Raw genomic sequence first — 12,388 nt, forward strand, 5'->3', positions numbered from 1 at the left:
TTTGTTTATGGTGATGGGATCTAGGCATAAGGTCAAATCTTCAAAGTGCAAATTTATTTATATATAGAAATTTGTGAACGACTGAAATATCTTCAAAATATTGATTTTAGTTTTTCATTTAGCAAATGATTTCAGAATTGCCTATAGTGTGTAGTCAATTTATTATTCTATTGATCATTTACAAAATCGGCATACAACTACTACAACTACTACCAATGTAGTACAATTTTATAATGACAAAGAAGCAATTATTGAAGAATTTTGAATTAATCTAATCATGAAGTTAAAATGTGGCCAAAAAGCTCTACAAAGAAGCACGAGTAGTAGGGGAAGTCAGCTTGAACTAAGGAAACTTAAAAGTCTAATATTAGAAAAATAATCTATATTTTGGAGTCGTGCAATATAGGTAGAGACAGAAATGTGGTGATTGACGAATATGAAATATAAGATAGCTTAAAAAACAATGACCCAGTTAGGAGCAGAGAAATATGTTTAAAATTCTTAAATCCTTCTTAAAAATATGAAATTACTTCACCGCTACCGCTCATGGCCAGCAGGTGGCGTTGTAATGTAATTCTTCTCTGCCGTAGATGAAGTCTGGATAGAAGTGCTGGCTCGTGATTGGCTCATCAGAGTTCCATGCGCCGCCTCGCGCACCTTTCCTCCGACTCCTAGCAGATGACGTCCGAGAGCTGCGCATCCCAGCGCGAGCCGGTGTGTAAGCGCGGTTATCTTCCTCTAGTTTTAGCAGACGAATGAAGAAGCTAGGAGCATGTCTGAAGATGAAAACTGTGAGGGAAGTGAGCCGACGTGAGTTTAAAATCTGAACACGGTTCAGCAGAGAGCGGCGAACCTGGCGCTCTGAATGTTCTGTTTGTTTTTAGCCTAGCTTGGTTTCCCCCTCGGTTCAAACTTTAGCTGAACAAAAGTGTTAATTTTCGCCAGGAGTTGAACTTTTTCGATCAAGACACGGGTCTTTACAAGGCCTTGCTTAGCTTTTGTCGTTTTATAATGTAAATTAACTTTACACTGTTTAGCTACTGTTTCTAACCACGACCCGCCTGTTAATCGTTCATTAGATTGCAATACATTTACCTGCCAAAAATGTATCCTAAAATCTGACGTAACGTAGACGTTGCAGGTTGTGAATTTTATTTTCATTCAGTATCATAGCATATCAGGAGTACATATTTAGTTGAAGAAAACATTGATCTTCTCTGAAAACTAAATTTCACAGGTTGCCTATTGATGTGATGTCAACAATGAGGGAAAGGAACACCATGTTTTAGTTAATATGCAGCTGTAATATTTCTATATATCTGTCGTGATTATTATTATTTTTGTCTCCAAATGTTGCAGGTATGATACAAATGACTTTGACGTATCTCACTCACTGTCCATAAAAGTCGAATATTACAGGTGAGCTCATAGGATTTTGAAAGGAAACGCATAAAAGTCCTTATTTTGGATTGCTTGCCCACAGGGAACAGCGTAACATGTACCCTTGTACTTAATCGCTGTTGCTCTTTCACAGATCATTTGAGTACACCCTGAATTGGACGACGCCCATGTCTCTCCGACGATCCTCCAGACTGAAGTTCCCCCAGAAAAGTCCTGCATCAAACGAAGACGTCACTCGGTCTCGCCGCAGGAGCCAGAGAGGAAGGCCGCGGCTGGAGGAGACCCACGCGGATGAGAGCGAGGGAAGTGACATCATCGACCTCATCACCAGCAATCCTTTTTCCGAGGAAGGGGCCGCGAGGGAGGCTGTTGGCTTACTCAGTTATGGACTGGATAAGTCAAATGATGAAAGTGGCTCTGAAAGCAGCAACAGCAGCATAGTTTCCGGTCCGTCCGCTCTGTGCTGTGATTACAGAGACCAGCTTTACCGCGACCTTTGCTCAGCTTGCCACAAGCTGTACGAGAAGACTAAAAGGTTGAAGACGCCGATCAGAAGCAAACTTCTAGATAATGGTTAGTTTATTCATACAAGTGCTGTGCTAAGAGAAATGAAAAAGTAAAATCTGGTGTAAAAAATCGTGGATGAGAAAATAGGAGTGCATCAATGATTTAAAGTATAGGGACTCTAACACTGCTACGGAGTTTTTTTTGGGGGGGCAGGGGGGGGTTATGATTATCTGCTTACACTTGGTGAACACATGACGTTTAGAATTTGAATATTACACCAGATCAATGAAATAAATACAATATTTTAATACTGAAATGCAGGCTTAGTGAAAAGTATGTTTAATACTTTATCTTATTAGATTAGAGACGCGTTTCCTGAAATTAGGGAGGGAAACCGTTTCTGTGACATGATTTACATAATCATAATCATTTACTCAAATGTGAATTTCCCCTCTAGGGATTAATGAAGTATATTCGTTCATTTATAACCTGCAATAACTCCTGGAAAACATTTCCAAGCAGAACAACATCCCCCAAAGCGTCGTGCTGCCGCCGCCTCCTTACACTCTTCCCACAATGCATCAGGTCGTTTCGTCAGACTCGCTCGCATCCTCATGCTCCTCCAACTGCTTTATTTCTAATAAATTTGTTTCCTGGTCGAAAAGATGACCAGTATTGGTCATAACGTAGGGCTGCATTTAACACTTAATTTAGTTATTGATTAATCTATTAATTAAGCTGGTAATTAATCTGATTTTTAAAAGTTGCCACATTCTAAAGTTTTTTTTTAATTTATTCACTTATGCCTTCTTTTTTTCTTTTTTTTTTTTTTTTACACAATATTAAAAATAAATTAAAAAATGAAAATAAACAAATAAGCCAATTTCTTAAAATTAAAATGAAGCAAAGCATTCCTCTAGTGAATTTGAACCAGGTGTAGCGAACACTGCCACATATTTACAGGCAGGTTTTTTTTTTCTTTTAAGTGCAAAATGTACATGTATATTGTGCAGTTCTGGCTGAATTATTGCTTGAATGTCCTGTTTCTTTCAGTAAATGTCCTTTATTCTGAGTCTGTGTAATCCGGGAAGCGATTAGTTGATTACTAAATTAGTTGACGATTATTACAATGATAAATTAATCACAATTAATTTATCAGCCCTAGTCTACACCGTTATTTATCTGAATAGCTATGGCCATGGTTTACCTCATCCTCTTTGTTGTACATTTATTCTCAAAAAAGCTGTTATTCACCATAAACTTTTAAAGAAAGCCACTGGAATAAGAAATATCTAATCCCCCATCTCACATGGACTCTTACGGCCTGGTTTGTCTTCCAGATCCCAAATCTCTGACCTGTGACCAATGGGTCCTGATGAAAAGATGGAAGCCTAAAGGACAACCTGATGCCAGACGGTAAGATACCTGAAGGTGTGTTTAATAATAGCTGCTGCTGTTTACATGCATGCTTATATTAGGTGTGTGCTGACAGGAGGTTGTTAAGTCACATTCAGCTGGATGATGGAGTCGTTGTGAGACGAGGAGAGCAATCCTCACCCTGTTCGAGGCCGCACATTTTCCTCAAGAGGTAAACTGTGTGCTTACTTTTTTCAGTTATTAGGGTCATTGTATGTAGGGGGGGGGGGAGGAAGAGTACATTTTTGCCAAAAAAAATCTGGAAGGAACAAGGAAAATGTTTAAAAATTTAAAATTTGCTAGAAAAAAAAAACCCCTCAGAAATGTTCTGTAAAAAAACCGTGGAAGAATTTCAAAAGTTGAACATTTTTGACTTTTCAAGCTCAGAATTTTTTTATTTTTAGATATAGCAATTATACAGCATTGGATAAAACAACATCATATGTTATATTCCATCCGTGCCAGGAACTTGAGAAGGGCCAATTCCAAGGCAGAAAATCAGAAGAAGAAGAGGAGGAGGAAGAGGACGAGCAGTTCTCAAGGCTCCCGCGTTGCTAAGCAGCAGCGTCTCCAAAACAACAGTCTGCACCAGCACACAAAAACAAAAGCCATGGTCGACAACTCAAACAGGAGTTTTAGCAGCGTCAGCGACCCCAGAGATCAAGTAAATCCAGAAACGGAGGGTTGTGCTAAGGACGGTGTGACTGAAGTTGTTCCGGCATCAGCGGACGTCCGCGCCCCGAGGAGAGCACCGAAGAAGATGGGCGAGTTCAGAGATCTTCTCGTTCAGCTGCGGGGGAGCAGCAGCGTGATCATCAGAGAAACATCCTAACAACAACACGGTCGGAGTCTTTATCGAAGCAGAGGGCCTCTGATTATTTATACTTTATTTTTTGAAGTGCTGTTTGAGTTCGCTACTCTAATTCTGTTGGATTCGTTTTCCTTAAAGTATTGTTGCAGTTTCATAAGCATTCACGTTCATCTATTTGTTTGTTTGTGTTTTTGCTAAAAATTAATTGAATTGAAATTCCCATGCATCTTAACTGTGAATAAATGTATTTAAACATTTTTACCAGTTGCATCTGTCTCTGTAGTGCAACACCTGCCACATTTATTGCAGCCAAAAAAAGAAAGCTTACTTGTTAAATTCAGCGTAAGATTACTTGCTGATGCAATAGATCATTCATTTTAAGACTTCACACATCTTTACAAGGTGCGACCTCAAAATTAGGTACACCACAAACATGGTGTTGTTTTCCTTTTGTTCGTGCAAAGTTATCTGATAACAAAATTCAAGTAAATGCCAATCATAGAACAAAATGTTTATTGTGAATTCTTAAGAATAGCACAGTGAAGCATAAAGAGAAGTCTAAGACTAAATACAAAATAAAGTGTATACTTGTACTTTGGTATAGGCTGTTTTTTTTTTTTACTTATTTTTGTCACATAACACTTGTACTTAAAATATCCTCATCCACATACAACATAAGCCGATGCCATTGATTTATGTCAATAAGTTTTTCTCTACACACATCCACTGATACGTTCAATTTCTTCCTCATGATATTTTTTGTATCTGCCTACGTCTGTATAACGTTTAAGAGCTTTCAGCCATTTAAATATAAATATAAAGCGTAATGGTTAGGATAAAAAGTACACTACCATCATGTTTTTTTTAAATTGTATTTTAATATTTTTTAAATGCTATGTGTTACACCAGATGTAACATAAACCTCAAAAGTTTCACAAGTAACTGCTTCTCAATTGAACTATTTTCCCAATATTATTAGATTCAACATATTTCATTACAGGCGTATTATTGCAGCTAATGCAACAGTTGTAATTTTTTTACAAAGCTTTTTTTTTTTTTAGTTCGTCAAACGGTAGTCTTGCTTCCAGCATTTCAGTCCACTAGGTGGCGCCACCTCCCAAATACTGATAAGTTTAATTCTTTGTCTTACTAACAGGTAACAAGTAATTCGTTGTGTTGAAAGAAAACTGCAATTTTTTTTTTGGAAACTAATGGGTTTATTCAAACCCAGCAATTTGCCCACTTCTCCAGTTGTTGTGATAGTCATGAAAAAAAAATCAATAAGATGTTGCAAATAATAGAAATATCTTTTATTCTCCCAAAATAGGGGTAATTCACGAGTTTATCTACAAATAGCAGTTTTTCTGAAAAAAAAAAAAAGAAAGTATCAAAAAAATTTATTTTTCATTAATTTGCATGTTTTCCCCAAACAGCCAAGCGGTGGTGTGTTTTGGGAGATTTTTCTGTGTTGATAGCAGAGAACATTGAGGAAGGGTGGGGGGAAAGTGAGAAGCAGATAAGAGGCCAGGGGGGAACGCTTGTGACAGTTTCTTAAAGTTTGTTTTTGGAGTAGACTCACTGTTTACTTATGGGTTAAGTGAATTGTTAGAGGATGGAGATTTCCAGTCAAAGCAGAGTCAGGAAATGTGTCTGCAGAGACACTTGAGTCTACATCAGACGTAGATGGGAGATAGGAATGTGGTCCTTTATTCAAATAATCCGTTTAAAGATGTGATGCGGCTTCGGACGTATCATTTAAAGGATGTTCTTTAAAATGCCTGAGTTTGAACATCTAAGAGATCCATCCTGACCACAGCATCACCATCCGCAATGACTGAACATACTTGGATGATGCACAGAGCATTCAGAAAGTGTTCACAACGCTTTACTTTTCCCACATTTTGCCATGTTACAGCCCTATTCCAAATGTCATTAAACTAATCTATTTTCTCAAAATTGTACTCACTAATATTTCATTATGACAACAGAAAAACAGACAACCACGACAAATACACACTTGCATTCATATTCACAGCCTTTGCTTAAGTGAGATTTGACAACAATTTCACTGAAAGAGTCACAAAAACTCTGATGAGGTTGACATCTGACGGAGTTGACAAAAAGCCAAACTACCTCAATTTATATGATGTTATTCTGAAGGAGGCCATGTTGTAGCTCATAAGGTCCATGAAGTCTTTACATTATACCAAAATTAAGCTTTTATTTCACAAAATTTCATAAAAGTTTTGTAAATTGTCAGTAATGGTGTTGACACATCATGGTTGTGACGAGCAACTTAGAAATAAAAAGAATAAAAACTAAAGAATAACTTAAGCTAACCAGAGCTAACTAGCCCTCTTAGCAAAGAAAGAGAAAGGAAGTGGCCATGGGGTCCTGAGGAGATCTGGTGCCCCCCAATAATGCCTGATTTTTTTTTACATTCTTTTAATTTCTGACGGTGTTGACAAAAACTAAGGACACATTTCAATGGAGTTGGAAAATATACTGCTCAAAAAAATAAAGGGAACACTTCAGTGTTCACTTAAATGTTAAAGTGTTCCCTTTATTTTTTTGAGCAGTGTATATAAAAATGCTTTTTAATTCAATTTATTGATACCTTTATAATTATTTATATGACTACTTATACTTAATTGTCATACTATATAATTTTAGTATTTCTTTATTTGTTTTAAACTATTATAATGTATTGAGTTCTGCTCCTGGACACGGGCTTTTACAGGCATCATCCACCGACTACAATGTTTAAAATAAAAAATATTCACATTGTTGTGCTCACATGACCCAGGTTAGTTTAGTCAGATATTTATATATATATATATATATATATATATATATATATATATATATATATATATATATATATATATATATATATATATATATATATATATATATATATATATATATATATTGTATTTCACCCCTATGTATTGGCAGGGGTACTGCAAAGTGCTGCAGTACTCTGGTACACTATCACTAGATAATCAGATCAGAAAAAAGGTAATCAAGAAAATAATAATGGAGGGAAGTAGTTCAGTTATTCTAGCTTGACTTTGACAACCTTAAGATGTAGATGTGGTGTGGTAATCTTTTTCAGTTCAGTTAGCTAATGCAGTAGCTAATCTACCACATTGATCACTTATTAATAATCACAAAATAAACATCAAGTCATACAAACATAAGACTGTCATAGACTGGATATTCAGATTTTTTTTGTGGGGATATTATTACTACTATTATTATTATTAAAAAATGATAGCAATAATAACAATATTAAATTAGAATAACTTTGTTATAATTTAATATTATGTTATTAAATTATAATAAAAAATATATAACTTTGTTATATAACTTTATATAATATTGCTATTGTTATAAAAAAGTGTTTTTGTAATTAAAAAATACTTATGATTAAAAAAACACAGAGTGTTTATTATTATGTGTTTATTATATATAAATATATATTATTTATATATTCATATGTATATTATAAATAGTAATCTTATAAGTAATAATATTACTATTTATAATAAATAATATTACTATTTATATAAATAAATAGTAATATTATTTATAATAAATAGTATATTATTATTATAAGGTTTACAATAATAATATTTACTATTATTAAATACTTTTATTATATAATTTAAGTATATGATAATCTAATTGTTATATAATTTAATATAATAATTAGATTATTATATTTAAATAATAATTAAATTATTAAATTAAAAACCCCTCCAAGGGTGGGTAATCTTCTCAAGAAGACTGGTTCCAGAACCTGAGCCATGCATCGAGATGAGACCAACTATTTCCAGCCAAAACCTCTCAACCTCACACACCACCTCCAGCTCCTTCCCCACCAGAGAGGTGACATTCCACGTCCCAAGAGCCGAAATGGGTTTTCTCCGTAGGGTGTCTGGGCTCTCCCTTAGAAATAGGCTGAGAAGCTCGGTCATCTGGGAGGGAGTAGAGCCACTGCTTCTTCACGTCAAGAGGAGCCAGTTGAGGAGGCTCGGGCATCTGGTCAGAATACCTCCTGGACGCCTCCCTGGTGAGGTGTTCCGGGACACGCTGGAGGGACTATGTCTCTCGGCTGGCCTTGGAACGCCTTAGGATTCCCCCAGAGGACATGGAACCAGTGGCTGGGGAGAGGGAACTCTGGACCGCCCTTCTTAAGCTGCTACCTCCGCGACTCACCCCAAGAGGAAGAAAATGGATGGATGAAATGGACGGACACTTGTAATTACAACTCCCTTACAATTTATGCAAGTTTTTCACTGTTTATTAACATATCCATCCATATCCATATCTCTGCATCCATGTTTGTTCTTAGGGAAGATTGGAAAAATCATTACCTGGTCAGTGGTCTCTTCAGGGGTCCAGTCTTCTAATACCGTTTTCATCAAAGGAGTAGTTGAGTATTCAGTCTCAGCTGTCGCTGTTTCACAGAAAACTTCCCCGGCCGGGGAAGTTTGTTCTTTGAAATTAGAGAAAGCGTTCCCTAGGACAGATTTCTCTTGATGGGTCCAATCTTCTAATGCCACTATCAGTGGAGAGGTTAAGCTTTTAAACTCAACTGTCTCCTTTTCAATACAAACTTCCCCAGCCGGGAAGGTTTGTTCTTTAAGACTAGAGAAATCATCCTCTAGGACAGATTTCTCTTGTTGGGTCCTGTCTTCTCATGTCGCTTTCGTCAGAGCAGAGATTGAGCTTTTAGACTCAATGGTCTCCTTTTCAATCCAAACTTCCCCAGCCGGGGAAGTTTGTTCTTTGAGATTAGAGAAATCGTTCCCTAGGACAGATTTCTCTTGATGGGTCTGGTCTTCTAATGCCGCATTTGTCATAGTAGAGGTTGAGCTCTTAGACTCAATGGTCTCCTTTTCACCGCAAACTTCCCAAGCCGGGGAAGTTTGTTCTTTGAGATTAGAGAAATCGTTCCCTAGGACAGATTTCTCTTGATGGGTCTGATCTTCTAATGCCGCATTTGTCATAGTAGAGGTTGAGCTCTTAGACTCAATGGTCTCCTTTTCAATCCAAACTTCCCCAGCCGGGGAAGTTTGTTCTTTAGAAATCGTTCCCTAGGACGATTTCTCTTCATGTGTCCAGTCTTCTAATGCCACTATCAGCGGAGAGGTTGAGCTTTTAAACTCAACAATCTCCTTTTCAATCCAAACTTCCCCAGCCGGGGAAGTTTGGATTGAATGCCACAATCAGCGGAGAGGTTGAGTTTTTAAACTCAACGGTCTCCTTTTCAATCCAGACTTCCCCAGCCGGGGAAGTTTGGATTGAATGCCACCATCAGCGGAGAGGTTGAGCTTTTACACTCAACGGTCTCCTTTTCAATCCAAACTTCCCCAGCCGGGGAAGTTTGGATTGAATGCCACCATCAGCGGAGAGGTTGAGCTTTTACACTCAACGGTCTCCTTTTCAATACAAACTTCCCCAGCCGGGGAAGTTTGTTGTTTGGCATAAGAGAAATTGTCCCCTAGGTCAGATTTCTCTTGGTGTGTCCGTTCTTTTAATGCCTCCATCTTTAGAGCAGAGGTTTATGTTGAGCTTTTTGATGCCTCTGTTTCCTCCTTATGGCTCCAACCCTTCTTAATCGATGAACTTTAGGAGATTTCTGGATTTCATTCTCTTGATCAGAATCGTCTCCATCATAGGCATTCTGCTTGCTGTGGCCTGATAAGCAAACTGCCCCAGCCGGGGCAGCTTGCTCTGGGTTTTTCTTCACAGCTTGGGATGGTTTAAAGAGATATTGATCAAACTCATCATAGTAATTTTCATCCTGGAAACTACTGATGTCAAATGTGATTCCTGGAAGGAGTTTATTAAACATCTTTCTCACTCCCGTTGTCACCAAATAACCGGCTCCAAATGAGAGGGGGAAAAACAAACTAGCGAAGCCGATTTGTTGCATTTTAATTTTTTTCCAAACACACCGTTAAAACTCAATGAGATCCTTGGATATAACCTCTTGTTTTGAGATCCAAGCATTTATAACCTCAGATGTTCTTTGATCTATGTCATAGATGAGGTCATAGCTACAATGAGTCACTGTAGTTCTGGGGGAATGTCTTGTTTCTGATCGTTGCTATGGAAACGGTCAAATCAGTTCTGCATGACTATTAACCCTTTGCACCTGTGTCACTTAATCATTTGAGGAGCCATGACGGACTTCAGAAGGGTATTTTTCAGGAGGCTAGGGATTAAAACAGGGATTGTAATGGTTAAATATTAAGTTTAGATTGACAATGGTATATTAAAACCATTAATTTAAGTAGGATTTTTTATCATTCTCTCATGTTTAAAATTTTGAATCATACTTGACTTAAAAATATTTTAAAAGTAAAATTAAATGTAACTTATAAACATTTGCTGCTGCTGTTGTAAATTGTGACAAGAAATTTTGCCTCCTTGGAGAAGAGCTAAAATAAATAATTTTGGTTTAATAATTTTACGTTAGAATAGAAATAGAATAAAGGATGATCCCAAAGAAATGATGCTGCCGCTCCATATTTGATGGGTTGTAAACGACCCACTTGAACACATTTGTTCTGTACGGTGCGGAAACGTAAACAATAGACAGAACGTAATGTCTTCCAGCTTTTTCTGTGTAACTGAGAGCTTGACAACAACAGCAGCACAGCATCAGCAGCCCACAATGCTGATAGTCGGGAAGGAGATAAATGAGTCCATTTCTATGCTTTCCTGTAAACTGGTTATGAGTCTGTTGGTTTTTCACTTTTCTTGTATTTTAACTATTAAACCAACTGGTAAACAATTGTTTATATCTGTTTTTAAAACAATCTTAGCTTCTCTCTCATGTCTCCATCAGATGAGCAGCATTAGCAGCTTTTGGTGACATTATTATTAATAATAATTAGATTGTTTTTGAATACGATGCAGGATTTAAAATGAACTGATGAAGATGGTCAATGTGTCTAGTCTGGCCTGGGAGAGATGTCTGCGGTTCCCTTCTGGACCTGTTACCCCATCAACCCGATGTGGAAGACTATGTTCAGAATTTAGGTCTCACGGCATCTCAAGGTGTCAACATAGCAGCCAGTGGGCTGAAGGAAATGCAGCTTTATTTGTATATAGCTTTATTTGTATATATATATATATATATATATATATATATATATATATATATATATATATATATATATATATATATATATATATATATATATATATATATATAAATATATATATATATATATATATATACAGGGGTGAAAGTAAGGGAGTCCATCAGGGTACTGCGTACCCCTAAAAGATTTAGTGGGGGGACGCAGTACCTGCAAGAGAGAGGAGCGGCTGTTGGCTGTAAAAAATCAACGGGTTCACTGTGCAGTCGTGAGTTCACCCAATAATCAGCCGTGACTGATTAGTTTTCAAGAACAATCTAACACACAACTTAATCAGTTAATAAATAACTTTTTTCCCATTTTATATTGTTTCTGAACTCTTAATGTTTTGTTAGAGCAGCGGTGCAACACGTCGATCGTAGAAAGTTTTGAGTCGATCTCGGCATTAGGTGACAAACTGAACGCCGCCAGGAGGTTGAGACCAGCACGTCCTCCTCTGACTGGCTTAAAACGTTCGTAACAGGCGCGTGCAGAGGGGGGGGCTGGGGGTGCTTGAGCACCTGCCCTTTTTGCTCCTTGCCCCAAAGTGCCCTTTTGGTCAATTTTTATTTTAATTTAATTTTGTATTATTATTTTTCTAAGCCCTCTTCTGGTACATAACATGTATTAAAATTATTTGTATAATTTTTTGTACAACCTAATAAGCCCTCTGGTCACCTTGTTACCTTTGACCTTTTGCCCGTGACGCATGACGCAGTTGCCTCTCGCGCAGTGCGATAAGGCGGCTAACTGGAGCTAAACGTAGCGAACGTTCCAGATTACATAACAGTTTTTGGTGAATAAAAAAAAAAAAACGTTTTTGGTGAATAAAGTGGAGTAGACTTGCTACTTGTCAGATGACGGAAAACGTTGAACGTATCATTTCTGCTTCAGCTCAGAGTCACGGTTTAAGCAGAGAGGTAATGAAATACAACAGACACTGACAGGCCTCTGCGTCTGCCTTTCTCTGAAGAACTACTGAACGGGAGGAGACAGCCAGGTGAGGAAAAACTGTTCTTATCTATCAATTCAGTATTTTTATCATGTAATGATAATGTCTGTATGACATTAGTCATACAGACATTAGTCTGTA

At 37.2% G+C, this 12,388-nt stretch overlaps 1 protein-coding gene across 3 annotated transcripts; it reads left to right on the forward strand.

Annotated features, from left to right (window-relative positions):
* Positions 1-574: 574 nt before the first annotated feature.
* LOC103478846 (uncharacterized) lies at positions 575-4,392 on the forward strand. 3 transcript variants are annotated; one of them, XM_008432922.3, is made up of 6 exons: positions 575-810; positions 1,360-1,419; positions 1,535-1,974; positions 3,249-3,324; positions 3,401-3,496; positions 3,790-4,392. In XM_008432922.3, the coding sequence occupies exons 1-6, from the start codon at positions 773-775 to the stop codon at positions 4,154-4,156; spliced, it is 1,077 nt and encodes a 358-aa protein (XP_008431144.2). In that variant the 5' UTR covers positions 575-772; the 3' UTR covers positions 4,157-4,392. The 3 variants fall into 3 exon arrangements, with proteins under 3 accessions (XP_008431144.2, XP_081453999.1, XP_081453998.1); XM_081597873.1 differs by having other exon boundaries at positions 579-718; XM_081597872.1 differs by having other exon boundaries at positions 579-714.
* Positions 4,393-12,388: the final 7,996 nt, after the last annotated feature.

Source organism: Poecilia reticulata, chromosome 17 (assembly GCF_904066995.2).
Source record: "Poecilia reticulata chromosome 17, P_reticulata-male-v2, whole genome shotgun sequence".
NCBI lineage: Eukaryota > Metazoa > Chordata > Actinopteri > Cyprinodontiformes > Poeciliidae > Poecilia > Poecilia reticulata.

Excerpts from the sequence above, each read along its gene's own strand:
- LOC103478846 (XM_008432922.3), top strand. The coding sequence starts at position 773 with ATGTCTGAAGATGAAAACTGTGAGGGAAGTGAGCCGAC. Across the intron at positions 1,420-1,534 it reads ATAAAAGTCGAATATTACAG|ATCATTTGAGTACACCCTGA; the intron begins GTGAGCTCATAG and ends GCTCTTTCACAG. Across the intron at positions 3,325-3,400 it reads GGACAACCTGATGCCAGACG|GAGGTTGTTAAGTCACATTC; the intron begins GTAAGATACCTG and ends GTGTGCTGACAG.